We start from the raw sequence: 17224 nt of genomic DNA on the forward strand, positions 1-17224 counted from the left end.
CACACACACACACACACACACACACACACACACACACACACAGATTTGAAACCTGTGTGAGAACAAAATGCTGATAAGTGAAATCAACAAGTCCAAACTCTACTTGACACCTCTTGCCAAAGGTAAATCATGTACCTACATGTAATTAGAAAAAAACCTGTCTCCGTTTGCCTGGACAAAGTTATTATGCACACACACACCATTTGTAAAGCACACCACACAGGTGTGCTTTGTAGATCTTGAAACATCTGTTGGGTTTGCAGTTGGAATTGACAGGCTCCGGATGTTTCTGGATTGTTCTGCAGGTACTCTGTCCCTCTACCAAGTCTGCACAAAAACAATCTGATTCACATGCACATTCATAAACTTCATTGAACCAGTTCACCTAGGTCTGTATCTGCAGACAGATGATAGCTATGAAACCTTGTGCCCTGCTGAAAGAGTGATTGTCCAATGATGGTGATGCAGTTGATTTGGTCAGAATTGGTTTTGTAGCCAAACATAATAGAGTTTGCTTCATCAGCAATAGAGCATTAGGAGACCTTTAACCTGAAGTGGTACTGTATATCTGCTTGTTTAGTTATGTGTGTAAAAAAAAAAATCCACAACAGAAAAGAAATAGGAATTTGTTTTCCAACTTTTCTTGAAGAACTAGAGTGGTAAAACAGGCCACATTTATGTTTTTCAGTAAACTTATCTAAATGGGGTATTAACAACCCAAGTAATTCAAATACAAGAAAATCAACTCAAATTAGACAATAAATTAATTTCTTTAGGAGAATGACCTTAACTGTAGAATAATGTTGCTAAAATTGACTTAACACTGTCTCCTCTCATGCTTTACTCATAGATGACTTGGAGCACTCGTGTGCTTCATCTTCTACACAATTTGATCTCCAGCTGTTTTTATTGATTTTCAGTAAGAGTTCTGCCAGATGACTAACTGGCACATTTTAGCAATTTTACATTTTGTTTGTGATCCTTGTCATGCTGAAAAATACACCCTTTGTTTCATCTTCTGATCAATGATGACCCACAGGGACCAAGAAAATCATGTTAAGTTCATACAAAGGCATACAGAGTCCTCTTCTTCAATCAAGATGTTATTGTCAAACCCTGTCACCCATAAAATCTTTACTGACCTTGTCTGCGAACCCCTGCAAGAATAGCCTGGGGGTCCCCATGCTTCTGATTCCCCTCAAGAACAACAATTTGCATTTCTCCATTTAAACTTTCTTCAGTTTTATGAGGCTTAAATGTATTAGACCCAAGGCTTGATCAGACCCAAGCAATTGTTTGACTAAAAGAAAAATAAAAAAATGACAAATCTAAAAACTGCGCCTCTGAAACCCAGCACTGATATCTGGTTTTAATGAAAGTTTCACCAACAGAGTGCAGATGACATACATCTTTCTGATTTGACTGCAGTCAAACTATTTTTTTTTTTACTTTCTTTTCCATATTTAACAGGCTACAAATACTATTTCTGTTAACAATATTTGGATGATAAATTTTACTATCTGGTCCAGTTTTGGAAGCAGTAAAAGTTTACAGATTATTAACTCTCTATTTGTCAAACCATAGTCTATGAAGGGTGGAATATTAAGTCTCTGTTTTTCTATAATATAGACAGGAACAACACGTGTTTTATTCATAGCTGTAAAACAAATTAAGTTTAAACATTATCCATCCATCCATTTTCTTACACCCTTGTCCCTCAGTGGGGTCGGGAGGGTTGCTGGTGCCTCTCCAGCTAACGTTTCGGGCGAGAGGCGGGGTCACCCTGGACAGGTCGCCAGTCTGTCGCAGGGCAACACAGAGACACACAGGACAAACAACCATGCACACACACACTCACACCTAGGGACAATTTAGAGCAGGGGTGTCAAACTCCAGTCCTGAAGGGCCGCTGTCCTGCAGTTTTTAGATGTGCCACAGGTACAAAACATCTGAATCAAATGGCTTAATTACCTCCTCAGTTCTCCAGAGCCTTGCTAATGACCTAATTATTCTATTCAGGTGTGGTGCAGCAGAGGCACTTCTAAAAGTTGCAGGACACTGGCCCTCGAGGACTGGAGTTTGACACCCCTGATTTAGAGAGACCAATTAACCTGACACTCATGTTTTTGAACTGTGGGAGGAAACCGGAGTACCTGGAGAAAATCCATGCATGCACAGGGAGAACATGCAAACTCCATGCAGAAAGACCGGGGCGGGGAATTGAACCCAGAACCTTCTTGCTGCAAGGCAACAGCTCTACCAACTGCGCCACTGTGCAGCCAATTTAAACATTATGTAAAAAAATGATTTGGAAATCCAGTTAGACAAACTAAGTAAGATAACACCATATTTAGGTTTTTGTGACATTTAATGTTGATTATTTGTTATAGGTTCCTATTCTAGGGCTGCACAGTGGCGTAGTTGGTAGAGCTGTTGCCTTGCAGCAAGAAGGTTCTGGGTTCAATTCCCAGCCTGTGTCTTTCTGCATGGAGTTTGCATGTTCTCCCTGTGCATGCGTGGGTTTTCTCCGGGTACTCCAGCTTCCTCCCACAGTCCAAAAACATGACTGTCAGGTTAATTGGCCTTTCCAAATTGCCCCTAGGTGTGAGTGTGTGTGTGTGTGCGTGGTTGTTTGTCCTGTGTGTCTCTGTGTTGCCCTGCGACCTGTCCAGGGTGACCCCGCCTCTCGCCCAGAACATTAGCTGGAGATAAGCACCAGCAACCCTCCCGACCCCACTGAGGGACAAGGGTGCAAGAAAATGGATGGATGGATGGTTCCTATTCTCAGTACTCATATTCCTTTATGTATTTTTTACTTTAGTTTGGTTATTCCTAAAACAAAATTTAACCACTCAGTAAATATATTCTGGTAGATGTTTTGATCTTGATCAAGTATCTTTATCTTTAGCTGATTTTTTTATTTATTTCAGAACCACAACGTAGGAGTTACCATGATACTGTTGGTGAACACCCTTTGACTTTGTGTAATGCTGCAACCTAACCTAGTGGAAACAATCAATTATGCTGCATCCTGATTTGAACACTGTGAGGTTCCTGATAATTTGCTTCTTGTTTGATAATGCAGTCAGATTTGAACCATATTTTAATGCTACAAAATTATCCAATACTATGCACATTGTACATTTACATTTGTTTTTTACATTTTCTTATTTTTATAAGAAAGCAACAAAAGGTTGCAAAACATGCAAATATGATTTGGAAAGACATACAATTGTTACAAAAATAGTTAGGAGTTTGATATAATTTAAATTATTAACTGAATATTTTTCAAGCCAATTTATTTAGGTTAGAAGTGTTTTGATCAGGCAAGGACACAGTCACCTAATCTTCACAAACGTGTTTGCATTTGGCTGAAATGTAAAACAGTCTGGTCAACTTCAGTAGTTAAATGTGCAACACAATTAAACTGGTCATTAGCGTTATGACTCGTTGATTAATTGTGGTTATTCAGCATTTTTAACTTTTTCTCCTGAATATGGCAGATGTCAATCTCCAGCTGCAACGAGGACTCCATCCAGAAGAAACATGATCTCAGCTGAAACCATGTGACCTAAAATATTCCACAGATAACTCGGCTATTTCTTGTAGACAAATGTCTACTTTCAATGAGTTGTAGGGCCCACTTTTGTTGAACACATTCATTATTGTGCTCAACAAGATTATGTTTTATGTAAATCCATAAAAAACACAGCAAACGCTTCAAGATTAAAAGCTTAAAATTGGTCTGCTAAAGTTGGTACCACAGTTTTAATAACTTCTAACCCTTTTTCAATTCATTAGAAACAATTCAACACGAAGACACAGATCAAATAAATTTTTAATTTACCAGAAGCATTTTTTAAAAAGAAAGTTGAGCAATGTATTTTTGGGTAATTTCTGCAGAAACATAGAAATTCGCATAATTAAAAAGAAAAGAAATAAAAAATTAAAATAAACATGGCAACTTATCGACCTTCCAGAAATTTTTACAACAAAACCGTGAAAAGTCAAGGACAATAAGGTGCAATTTAACTGGTTCAGTTGATTGAGAGTACGAGGTTGTGATTCAGCTCTCCAAGAATAAATGACAACAAATAACTGAAAGGAAATGTTCTACTAATGTGAACAACCTAAATTTAGAGTAGTGGAAGATGTCAGCTAATTAATTGATAGTCATGCTAAACAGACATGTCAAGTGAAAACTGTAATTTACATTGAAATGAATTTCTGACTGAAGGTCAGAGCCTCGTGACCTTCAGTAAATGCTACATAAGCTCATTGTCATGATGGGTTAGATGGTTGTTGCAGGACCCAAATGCAGGAGATGGAGAAAATAAAGTTTTTTTTTTTACAGAAATAAAAAAAATCAACAACAATGTGATTTACTGCTGGATGTTTTTCACTTAAGTTTTACTGAACAGGCCGGATATTAAAGCTGATGGCCTTCAGTGAGTAGTCATTGGCCTTCCATGTGTACCATTCCACTCCAACAGCATAGAGAGTATCATCAGCCCCCCAGCGATAGACTCCATTAGGATTGGTCAAATGGCATGCTGTGTACCAAAAAGCTCCCAGGTAGTTCTTGGCACAATTTAACTCATAACTATCCTGATCTTTGTCAAAGGTGGAAAATTTGGATCCACTGTGATAACTTAGAGAGTCTCCTGCAGAAAAAACAAAGACAAAATTATTTGTTTAATTGGTATATAGACACAACTTATAAGCCTTTGTCTTTAAATAAAACAAAATATAGTTAACTACCTTTAGAAGTTAGCTAATTATTAAATACCGTTCTATGAGTAATTTAATGCCTTCTAATATTATAAACTGCTCTATGAGGACCTCAGAGTTTTGTCAGAGAACATTAGCAAAACAAATAAACAAACAAAAAAACAGTGAAAACAAATGAACACGACAGACAGGTCAGAAAGTAACTTTAGTGGAAGTTTAATTAAGGTGTTGCAGAGAGGAGAGATTGTTGAAAGAAAATCTATCTGTCATGCACTTAATAAATTGGGAATTTCTGGAAGACAGATGTGGGGGACCAGTTACTGGGGACTTTAGATCAATAAACCGCCCCTTCTCTTTTCTTTAAATATTTTGTTTTGTTTTGCAATTAAAAAGTGCTGTGTTTGATTGTCCATGTTAGGCGGTGCATTTATGAACCTAGGTCCTAAGTATCTGTGCTTCGAACATTCGTATACTGTTCATTAGACAACAGCAGCCATCACTGTATAGCAAGTCGGACATTTTATGTGGCCCCGCAGCGTTTTATAGGCCCATGATTGACTTAAAATAGGTTTTCAGCACGAATTGTCTAAAACTACATCTCCCATAATGCATTCCGATTGTTACTAGCCAACATTACGGCTTCTCGCCACTAGAGAGCAGCAGAGTCACCTCAAGCTGCTTATTGATGTTACCAGCGAATAAAACAGAGACATCGACAAGCTAACATCAAAATGCCCAGAATAGAAAAATCGGATTTACAAGTAAGACTGTGAATGAAGATGTGTGTGAGTTGGTGTCAGGGCGGCAGGTCGCGCTAGACTTTTTTTGTTATCCGTTATTTGGACCGACAACATAAAAAAAAAAAAATCGGTCATGTACTATTTTTATCCGTGAAATTACAATCATATTATCATCGGCTATTTAGTCCCATTTTATGCGGTTTAGTTAATATTCACCGTGAATCCAGATTCCATCACAAATTAAGCAGATAAATGCATCTACATTTTTCTCCGTGGTGACAAAAAAACACTGGTGGACAATCACCTCGTTTCCTGCGAGAAGCGGACCATGTTCCTGTGCTGGAATGGTCAAGTCAAAGTCCAATTAAAAACTTGAAAATTGATTACTACTGACGATATCCATCCAATGTAACTGAATCCAATCTATCCAATAACTTTTAATAAATTACATTAAGCGACTTCACTTAAATTACCAGCACTTCATCCGATGAGGTCTGAACGCACTTCCTCCTGGTCCCCGTCTGCAGAAAAATCTGCGCTAATTCAAACCATCAGTCAGTGGATCTGTCTGATCCAAACAGACCAACTGAACTCTGAGTGTTTTGCCCTGTGCGGTCTGGTGTGCACTTTTACCAGGATTTTTTATTTGATTTGATTTATTTTTTGCGTGGTTTCGCTTCTCCGAAACGGACAGATGTTACGTCTGCAGCGCTCCTCCAGAACGTCGCTCTCCTGGGTAACGTGCATCAAGAAGGCTCCATTTACTAAATCCGCTGGATGAGTTACTTCCAGCTGTTTTCAATTCTTCGCAGCAGCGGAGCCGCGTCTGCAGTGGTTGAGCAGCGGACTGCGCATGTTACAGTCTAATTAACTTCTGCTTCGTCATTTATTTCCTCAAGATAAACTGCCGGCTCCTCAAATGGATTAACACAACGTTRCATTCTCTTTAGTTTTCTCTGGTCTGTAATGGAGACTTGAATTTAACGCGCCATTTCAACCAAAGGTTTTGAAYGCGCTTCCTAACCAGACGCTCCAAAGCGTTATTTAACAATATGAGGTGTTGTTTATTTTTAACATTGTATTTTCATACATTTATGCTAGGGCTGCCCAAGTCTAGTTTTCCAGAGCTACCATCTGCAACTTTAGATGCGTTCCTTGATCAATGACTCATTTTAAGCCTCTACAGAACTGAGTTGCTGCTAATGAGGGAAGTCAACCTTTTGTCTGGGGTGTATTTTAGCAGGGATGCATCTAAAAGTTGCAGTCTGGAGGACTGAACCTGGGCACTCCTGATTTGTACCGTAAATGTGGCCCGTTGAGAGTCAATATGCTGAAGTGGCCCTCGGTGAAATTGAGTTTGACACCCCTGCTTTAGACCAAGCCATGTTCCTGTGCTGGAATGGTCAAGACAAAGTCCAATTAAAAACTGAAAACTTTTTAATTGGACTTTCCTTTAAGTAGTTTCAATGACTACTGACAATATCCATCCAATGTAACTGAATCTTAGCTATTTTGAGAAGAAGATTTAAACAACTGTCTGTAGACTTACAAAATGAAAGAAAGGTGGTTCTACAAAGTACACTCAGGAGGGTGATTAGAAATGTCATCCAAACTTCACTGTGAAAAAGTTTGAAACCATGCATGGTTGTTACAGTAATGCACAATTATCTTGTCTTGTCTTCAGCAGAGAAGAAATACATAATAAGCCTTATTGTGTCTCAGTCAGCTGGCACTCACCTGCCCCTCCATCACTAAATCCAGAAATATGCAGAGTATAGCCATAAGATTCTGGACCGACAGAGAATGAGGAGTAGCGAGCGTATGCCTTATTTCCTTCAAAATCCTCCATGTTGACCAGCAGCTCATATTTTTTTCTGAGACTTAAGTGGAAGAGCCTTTCCAGACCTAAAAGATAAATCTTTTCATGTTTTTTGGTTCTTCTTAAACTTCACGGCTGTTTCAGTTTCAGGTCTCACCAAGCCAGTACTCTCCAGCAGCATTCCCAAAGCCCTCCTTGTAATGATCCCAAGGCCTGTAGAAGTTCACAGAGCCATCCATCCTCCTCTGGAACACCTAAAAAAACAAAAACAGCTGAAAATTATGTTCCTGAATCTGACATTAAACTGAAAATGATTGTTCATAACAAAGCTCAATGTAGAGCTGTGTTAGGTTACGGTGGTTTTGGGTTTCCTTGGGGCTGCTGTTTGATTTTTTCCTCGCCACTAGATGGAGTCCTGGAGCCGGCTGGTCGGAGGACACTCTCCATGACGTCATCCTCACACTGGTGGACAATCACCTCGTTAACTGCGAGAAGCGGACTGCCAGTACCTCGACGCTAGAGTGTTAGCCAGTAATGGTACCTCTTAGCCCCTTCGAGTCTTCTCTGAGTTCTGTGAATTGTTTCCCTGTGATTCTTGAGTAATCTTTTCTCTGTGGCCTCTGTTTCCTTCAGGTGTTACCTGTGAATCCGGACCTGGCTCTCGTTTCCTCCGTTCCCTCGTGACGCTGTTGGTTGTTACCCATCGGATGCCCAAGTCTTCATACTCACCTATGACAGTTGAAACCAATCTCCATAACCGGAGTTCTGACTGGCAGTCCATCCGCTCCTCTGATGCCTTCAAACCCAAGCCTACCTGTCTGCCCTCCGACTCCTCCTCTCCACCAAACACTTACCGCCACTCCTCAACTCCTTCCAGACCTCAGACCTACAGGAAGAGACCCCAAGGGACCAAGAACCCCCGGACCAACATTACCCTCTCCAACTCCGCTACCTACCACAGTTCAAGTAATCTCCGAATACTCATCCTTGAAAAGAGTCTACCGTTTCCTACGACCCCAAACTCACCATCTCCTCTGTTATTTCCCCAGTGCGCTGCCGATTTCAGTAGCTCACTTCCAGGACCCGATCCTCACCTGCTCAGATTGTTTGTTTTCAATAAACTCATTTATTGGGGCCTGCCTACACCCAATAAGGCATTTCTTTAAACTTATTTATTCTTCTTCCTCACACTGGAAGAACCGCTACGTGCACCCCCACAAAAGTGGTATCAAAACATTCAGCTTGATCTCGAGAAGGGAGCTACTACTTTTAGTGGGATTTGGAGTTAAAATGGTGACATAAATTGCAAAAAACGAGGCTGGGTGTCTCATAAGGCCAGGATTTTTTTTCAAAGAATCTGTCTGACATGCACAGCACAGTGGATTTCTGACTTGAACTCGCCCTCACGGGCACATATACTGCTCTATTGGTCTCAGTCGCTCATGATATCGATACACATGACTTCTCCCGAAAATGTTTTTGCAATTTTTCTAGGGCTTATAGTTTTTTGTGTGGCAGAATGCCAGGTCCAATGTGACATGCACACGTCAGACAGGCCCGGGTTGAATTTCTTCATTCTCCTGTGTGGTGTTCTTGCATGTGGGTTAAACAAGTTAAACCCATCATGACAAAGACCAATCTGTCTGAAGGTGACAGGAAACTGAAGAGTTCACTCACTGTCCACCGTCCTCCCAAAGTGCTCATGTCACAGAACACCTGCAGAGACACAAACAACAGGAAGGTGTTCAAACCTGTTGCTCTATTCAACTGATACAGAAAGCAAAGCCTAAAATTAACTTCAGCTCATTTTGAAAAATGACATGAAAATCAAAGATATGACAATAACATTCCTTCCTATTTTCTTGGGTGATGGCACTCCTTAAAATCTAAAGCTTGTTAAATTGCTGACTGTTTTCTTTTTAATTTTAAAGCATTTGATCTGCCTTGCTGCTGAAATGTGCTATACAAATAAACTTGAACTTGCGTTACTGATACGTAATATATTACAAAATAGACTGTGATATAATTAAAAATGTATTTATGTGACTAATTTTTTCATATTTTCTTTCTTACAACTCGGTAAACAATAGACATGAATCAACTCAACACACGGAACTCGTTAAGACATAAGTCAAAAATATATCTATTTCCAGTTGTGATTTACACTGATATATTATGTCTAGATTTGAGTAGGCTAATCTTAGACTTCAAATCAACAATTGTGATTTGTGATTTAGGGTTGTGATAGAAGAAATAATTTTGTTCTGTGTTTCTTTTTTGTGTACATTTTCAGGTTATCTTTTTCTTCTTTTAAAACAGTCTAAAATTATGAAATATTTAAATGTCTTATAATATTCTTTTTACTCTACCTGTACAGCAGAAGTTGCCCCAATAGGATATATAGTGTAAACTCCGCTGGGTTTGCTGTTATCATGGTTATAGATGTCGCTGCAGTCCAGAGGAAGGACAAGAGGCGCACAGCTGACCCATAGAGGAATCAKGAAAAGCAGGAGAGCTGACAGCAGCTGCAGAAGAAAAGATTCCATCTTTTATTAGAAATACTATATAAGCACTTTGTTTATGAGAAGGTTAAAGTTTTGTCTCAAAACATGTATATGATGCAAGATGTAGATTCACTTGTGAGAGGTGGGTAAAAACTTCAAGTCTAAAATAAACAAACAAATGAAAATAACAATGATATAAGTGCATTTTCACCACAACAATTTATTGTGAATTTTCTTCAATCGACACAAGACAAAAATTATCCATACATTAACGACTGCTGGTCATTGGCTAAGTACCCTTTAGTTTCAAAGAAGTGATATTTTTTTATGTGGCCATCAACAACTTCTGGCATTTTTACAGCTGAATATTTGACCACTTTTCTTGAATTGGTTCAGTTTAATTAGTTATTTTATTGACATAAGCATAAACATCAATATTGAAAAAAAAAAATATTTCTTTGCAGTAAATTAAATAATAAGAACATGCTATGTGATCCTTTAAGTAGTTTCAATATACCTTAGCTACACCATAACCAATGCAACCGAACAACAGCTGTAAACTCACCTTCATGTTCTTGGTTGTGCTGCAGGAATACTAGGGATGAAAACTGTCAGAAATGTTCCTCYGAGTTCTGCTACAGCGATCTGATGTCAGTCTCTGGTTTCTCAGCAACTTTTATAACCAACAGACTAATAAATGGTCGACATCGCATWCCCAAAAACACCTTAGACTTTGTGACATTGTATTCATGAAAATGTGGGTTAGTGGAGCAATGTCTGATTAACATTTAACTAGTGATCAGATAAAGCACACTTTATCCATATTTAAATTGGCTGACAAATGAGTCAAAGAGCAGGTGAWATTTCCTGCACAAATTTAAGAGTAAGTGTTACAAGTCAGCTACCATTTAAATTCAAACGTCTAAACTATATCTGTGGCGGAGACTCTATTGCTATAACATTTTTATAAACCTTAAAAAAAATCTAACAGACCAAATGATATGCCTACATCGAAAGGAAGCGAAAAAATAGAAGGAAGCAATGTAGCAATCAAAAATGTTTGTGATAATTAGCAAAAAGTGGAGTTAAAAATTAATCCAAGATAACAAAAGCTAGATTGTGTATGAGGTTGTTGTGTTTTTACAGTTCTCCAGGATTGTTTCAGAGTTTACTCTCTGGAAGAGAACAAGATTTAAGTACCAGAAATATCATCCTATTAGTCAATGATGACTGATTCAGATGAGCATTAAGGAGCCAAGAGGAAACCAGAAGTTGGTCCAGAAGCTGAACGCTGGAAATTTTAACTCTGCATGAATGTGAATTACTCAGAGTAAACCCACAGCTTAAACTGTGTTGCTGAAGGATGAAGGCTTAGTCATTGGGAGCCTTTGTCTACATCAGTGTTCATTTTCACATGAAGCTGCTGCTGTGAAACAATCTGTCTCTGTGAGAGGAGTCTTCACAGACAAGTCAAAACTCTTCCTAAATATCTGATGACAAGATGTGTTCATTGTTCTTTGAACAAGTATGATGGCAGATCACTCCCTGAGGAAATCTGAGAAAAAAAACATGCAACCCTCTGCACAGCCAACAYACACCCACTTTGAAACGCAACTGAATAAGAATAAGCTGCTGATTTATAAGAGCAACCAGTCCAAACTCCTATTGAACATTGATGCCAGAATCTATTTGTAGTATCGACACAGTAGATAAACAGTATCTACATTTGTTTTAGAACACAAATGCTATATTTCTGTCTTCTGACTGAAGATCACTAAAAGAAAAAAAGAAAGAAAAGAAAAAGCTTTACCGTTAAATTAATAATACAAGATACTTCTGTTTTTAAATGTTTCTAAAACCCTTTCTGGGGTAATCTGAGGACATGTAGCAGATCGACCTTTAGTTGTTRAACATCAAGCCATGGAAAAATACATCTATGAATYCATCGCCACCGGCAACATCCACCACTCATCTTCCCCGCTGGTGGCGGGCTTCTTCTTCATAAATAAGAAGGATGGCTCAAAAACTGATCTAACAAATAAAACATGMGGGAAACTTAAATAGTGGCTTATCAAACCACTGCTGACATGCAAGGGGTAAATAACTAACAAACTAACATAAAAAAAAACAATCAGCTACTAGTCAAATCAATACTAATAAGTACTTTTAAAATTAAACAAATACTATTSGACAGCACTGGCTGCCAAAAACAGAAGAAAAACTAAAAAAAAGAAACTAATTTCCATCCCCTTTGGCAACAAATGGTACAACCCCCTCAGGTTATACAAACCATTAAGGAGAACAAAGCAGCTGGAACTCCTCTGTGTGGYGCTTCAGCAGCAGCTCCAAAGGAACCTGGTAGCTCAAGTAAAGAAGAAATGAATATTTTGCATAATAGCAAAATTAAAGCAAACTGACAAAGTTAACTAAATGTGTGCATTGGAAATAGTTAGCTAAGAAGTCAAGCTAATAAAAATAATACTGAAAATCTAAATGGCCCAAACTCATTTTAAGAATGAACAGAAAACATTCAACATCTCTGGTGTGTGACATCAAGAACAGCTGTCACAATCAAACTGTGCTATGTTAGAATATGTGAAACTTTGGTGGTTAGAAGCTTTTTACCAAATCCAGCAAAGCACCTTGATCCTCGCCGCTTGCTGTTGCTTCTTGTGTAAATCTTTTCACTTTTGTGGATCATTATTGACCAGGATTCACTTAACGTAAAAACTAGTTACAATTCTTTGTTTTTTTTCTTTTTCAGGCTGTTTGGAAACTTCATGTGGTTGTGAAATCCTGTAGAAAAAATGTATGTTATCTAATTCTGGAATATGTCATATCAGTGGTTTTTAAATGGTTTTAAAAGGAAATGAATCTTGGTCAGCAAACACTTTCGGTTTCTTTCCTTAACAGTCATTCACCGCTGACTGTTAAAGAAAGCAAATTACTGACCAGCAGTGAGGTTTTCCTCATATATGGTGGGAAATAAGAAAGTGGAGCGACATAACATAGGCAGCAAATTAATTTATTATTAACAAGCCTTCATAGATTACTCATTTTTACTGTTTTATGATGTGTTATCAAAAACGGGAGGAGACATACATAGACTTTTCTTGCTGTGCACTTTACTGGAATTTATGAGACCTTAGTGTTGTTTGGGCAAAGCAATACCAATATTTCAAATATAAACATTTACTGAACTACATTTAACTTTTGGCAACAATAGACTTGTGACTATTGTTGCCAAAGGTGACTCATTAATTGAATGTCCACAACATCTTTTAGATTTTCTTAATGCTAATTATTTTATTAGTAAGGCAATTTTGCAAGGGTCAGTACAGCTTAAATCAGTAGCAGAAATAATCAAATAAGTAAAATCAATAATCTAGCCTATCTTTCCCTAATGMTGACACTGWGAACTAAAAAAGGGAAACTTTGAGAGAGACGGACRGAGTTTGGCATYTTGAACCCCAGAACTGGCCTGATGATGAAGAAGGTGTTGCAGCAGCAGGAGGCTCCCAGTACAGGAAGAGTCCTTCCTGTACTGGAAGTACAGGAAGGACTGAGGTCTCAGGCCTCAGGGTGACTTGCTCATGCACGTAGCGGTCCTCAGCTTCTTATCTTGCAGCTCTGTAACTCCCTTCTCCTCGTCTCACGATCTTTCTGGTCCCATGGAAGGAACACACCAGTTCTTCCTCTTTCTTCAGGAAACCTGCTCTTCCTGTTCCATGACTCTCTTTCTGCCTGAATATGATTTTTAATGATTAAAAAGAAAAAAGTAGAATTAAAGCAAAGTTTGCAGGACACAATCACAACACACGCAACCAGATTAATTTTATTACGGTCCGACTCTACCGTTAGGTCTTGATGTCACCTGTGTACTCAATTTTAAAGGTAACTTTATTCATTGTTATTATTAAACTAAAATCTCCAGCATGGGGAAGTGGGATGAGCTCGACTTTTCTCGACACCCCCTCCTCGAGGTCAGACCTTTCACATGCTGGGAACCCAACACCCTCCTGCAGGTCTGCGTCCTCATCCCCTGGAATGAGAAGATGGTCGTCTGGGATGTGAAGATGCAGATCCTCAGTCTTCACCAAGGACTCAGCAGTCTTCAAAACTCCACTGCTCTTTGACAACATGAATGTGAATTACTCAGGATAAACTCACAGCTGAAATTGCGTTGGTGAAGGAAGAAGCCTTAGTCAATGAGAGACTTTGATTAAGGCATATAGCCTTCGTCTATATGTTCATTTTCACATGAAGCTGCTGCTGTGGAACAATCCGTCTCTGTGCGAGAGGAATTTTCACAGACAAGTCAAGACTCTTTGAATACCTGATGGCAAGATGTGTTCATCATTCTTTATGTAAGCAGGGATGTGTAATGTTGGATCACTCCCAGAGCAAATCTTAAGAAAAAGTGCAACCTTCTGCCCAGCCAAGACACGAACACTTTGAAACACCACGGGATGAAAATAATATGCTGATTTATGAGAGCAACAAGTCCAAACTCCTGCTGAACATTGATGCCAGAATGAATTCCTGTATATATTGTCTAGGAAAAGCCTGTTTCAGTTTTCCTGGGAATCAAATGTTATTTTCCTGTCTCCCTACAGGATCATTAAAACAAACTTTCACAGTTAAATTCTCCAAACCTTCAGTTTTAATGTTTTTTTAAACACTTGCTAAGCTAACCTCAGGGCACTGAGCAGATCGACCTTTAGTTTTCCCAGCTGTGCCGAGGTCAGAACGCAGTTTATCATTAGAGCAGAAGTGTTGGGAGAAAATACATTTGCCCTGAGAACTATGGAAAACTGTTGACCGATTCACCTAGTTAAACTCTAACTGAACGTCACATCAGCTGAATAAAATGACAGAGTTTATAATCCAGAAACGATGCTTATGCATTCTGAAAACATACATATACAAAGAAGTTTTGAATATCTATACAGAGAAGTTCTACACAAAGTTCAGGAAGTAAAAAAAAAACAAAAAAAAAAACAACCCCTGAAAATAAACGTAAGGTCAAACAAATTAAGAAAGGTAATATATTCCACTAACTTCCATTTGTATCTCTTGGCACGTCTGAATAGATCCTCAATATTGCTTTGAGAGTTTCACATGTGGTAAAACAAGAAACCTGAACATGTGGGTGTTCCAGATACTTCAGTGGGAGGAACTATAAGAATATAAGATCACACCCCAAGTCAAGAACTCAAACAAGTCAAAAAAGCTTCAAAACAACTTAACTGATCAACTCGTCTTCATCAGGTATAGGAAAATCCTCATGTTTCTGAAGAGCTGCATAATTGTTTGCTTGTCATCCTTTTATCCAACAACATAATGGATTTATTTCACAGTTCTGGAGTTGTTTCTGCATTTACCACCTGATGTTTGTGTCTGTCCTTTTATATCAGAGACATGTCCTCAAATCAGGTTGAGATTGCTGCCCTCGGCCGTCCTTTCGCCTTGGGAATGCTGTATGATGCTCGCAAAGATCAGCTGATAACAGGTGAGAACAAACCTGCTCATTTCTGTAGTTTGTTTAGACTCAAACAGGGGGCAKGTATTTGTGGTTTGAAACTATGTTTTCCAATTCTGGACCTCAAGGTTCACTGCCCTGAATGTTTTAGCTGTTTCTTTGCTTTGGTACAAAGACTTTTGCTGAACTGCGAGCAGCTGAGTCAGGCGCGTTGAAGCAATGAAAGTCACAGAGGTCAAATAATCCATCARGAAGAGTAAAAAAAACATATAAGTATTATAAATCGTCTTTATTTAGAACTTATTGAATATGAGGGAGACATTGTCCATGTTGGTGAAAAGTTCTTGTGACAAGTGTTAAGTTGTCTGATATTTAACAAACATATTGGAGATTGGGAAGCTGGAGTACCTGGAGAACCAACAGAGAGAAAACTCCATGCAAAATCTAATATAATTKAATGTGTTTTTGTGGATTCTACAGGTTTCTCGCTTTGCAACAAAGAAACAATCGAGAAGAACACTTCTACTAAGGCTCAGAACAGCAGCTCTTACCATGTTACTGCRTCCGACACCCTTGAATCCAAGTCTTCTCTGCTGGACGTGAATGTGTCGCTTAAAGCCAGTATCCTGGGTGGTCTGATTGAGGTTGGAGGATCTGCCAGTTATCTGAATGATAAGAAAAAATTTAAGAACCAGAGCAGAATCACCCTTTAGTACAAAGCCACAACTATATATCAACATCTGTCTCTGTCTCATATTGAAAAGAAGGAACTGGATGCTAAAAGTTTTAATCCAAATCTCAGAGCAACACATGTAGTGACAGGCATACTCTATGGAGCAAATGCCTTTTTTGTGTTTGACAGTGAGAAGTTAGATTCAAGCAGTCTTCAGAAGATTGGGACCAGCGCAGAAGTTGCAATTAACAAGATTCCAGTCTTTAGTTTTGAGGTGAAAGTTAAAGTAGAGCTCACTGATGAAGAAAAAGCTGCAACTAATAAGTTCTCCTGCAAATTCTATGGAGACCTAATTCTGGACAAGAACCCTGCAACCTTTGAGGATGCAGTCAAGACGTRCTCCAGGCTTCCAGAGCTCCTTGGAAAAAATGGAGAGAATTCAGTTCCTATTAAAGTCTGGCTGACTCCTCTGAAGGATCTGGAACCATCTGCGTCAGAGCTGATGGGAGACTTTTCTGTCGGTTTGGTCAGAAAAGCAACCGACACTTTGGAAAGTATCAGAGAAATGGAAATGAGATGCAATGAGGCTCTGGATGAGAAAGTGGTGGAATGTTTTCCAGAGCTTTGTAAAAAGCATAAGCGTTTCCATGATCTCTGTAATGACTACACAACAATGCTCAGACAGACCATGCAGAAGAAGATTCCCCTGATTCGTGAAGGTAAAGAAGATGAAAAGTCTGTACAGAAACTCCTTGATGACCACGAAAAATCTCCATTTAATGAGGAATACTTAGATAAGTGGTTAGATAACGCAGAGAGAGAAATCAACATTATCAAATCATGTGCAGACATTATGGAGGGAATCAAGACGGTCCCAGATGAGTCTGACTTGGACAGAGAAGCTCTGGCTGCAGGTGTAGAAAATGCTCTCTGCTTTGTTTTCACCTCTGTGGAAACTGATGACCCCTTCACTGAACAGATGACCAACTATTTGAGCAGAGATAAGACAGCAACCCCACCCAGTGTGACTGCACCCACTAAGGACCACTGGTTCTTCTCCAGATTGTAACCAACATGAGGAAAAAAGCCAAAGAGTTCTACACCATTGCCAAATACTTGAAAAGCAGCAGTAAATTTCGTTTCCTTGTAGCAGCTCTGCCAAATAAGAAATTCAAAGCAGCAACCATCTACCAGTACATGGACGGCCTTTTGAAAACTGAAGACTTCTCAAAACCTGTTATTACTGATGAAAAAGCCAACTTAGATCGAAGAAAT

At 38.9% G+C, this 17224-nt stretch overlaps 2 protein-coding genes across 2 annotated transcripts; one reads left to right on the forward strand and one right to left on the reverse strand.

Annotated features, from left to right (window-relative positions):
• Positions 1 to 4410: 4410 nt before the first annotated feature.
• On the reverse strand, positions 4411 to 10365 carry LOC103482089 (microfibril-associated glycoprotein 4-like). The gene is made up of 6 exons (XM_008438018.2): positions 10360 to 10365; positions 9660 to 9815; positions 8968 to 9006; positions 7448 to 7544; positions 7209 to 7376; positions 4411 to 4664 (listed from the first exon to the last, which is right to left on the reverse strand). Exons 1-6 carry the CDS (start codon positions 10363 to 10365, stop codon positions 4411 to 4413), a joined length of 720 nt encoding a protein of 239 aa, XP_008436240.2.
• A 4786-nt stretch (positions 10366 to 15151) lies between these two features.
• LOC103482090 (stonustoxin subunit alpha-like) lies at positions 15152 to 17218 on the forward strand (the record flags this gene model as incomplete). Its single annotated transcript, XM_017310655.1, is given in 3 exon segments — positions 15152 to 15306; positions 15757 to 17007; positions 17010 to 17218. Coding segments are annotated over 3 exon segments (1551 nt in total), but the record flags the coding sequence as incomplete, so codon positions are not given.
• Positions 17219 to 17224: the final 6 nt, after the last annotated feature.

Source organism: Poecilia reticulata, linkage group LG19 (genome assembly GCF_000633615.1).
Source record: "Poecilia reticulata strain Guanapo linkage group LG19, Guppy_female_1.0+MT, whole genome shotgun sequence".
NCBI classification, from domain to species: Eukaryota; Metazoa; Chordata; class Actinopteri; order Cyprinodontiformes; family Poeciliidae; genus Poecilia; species Poecilia reticulata.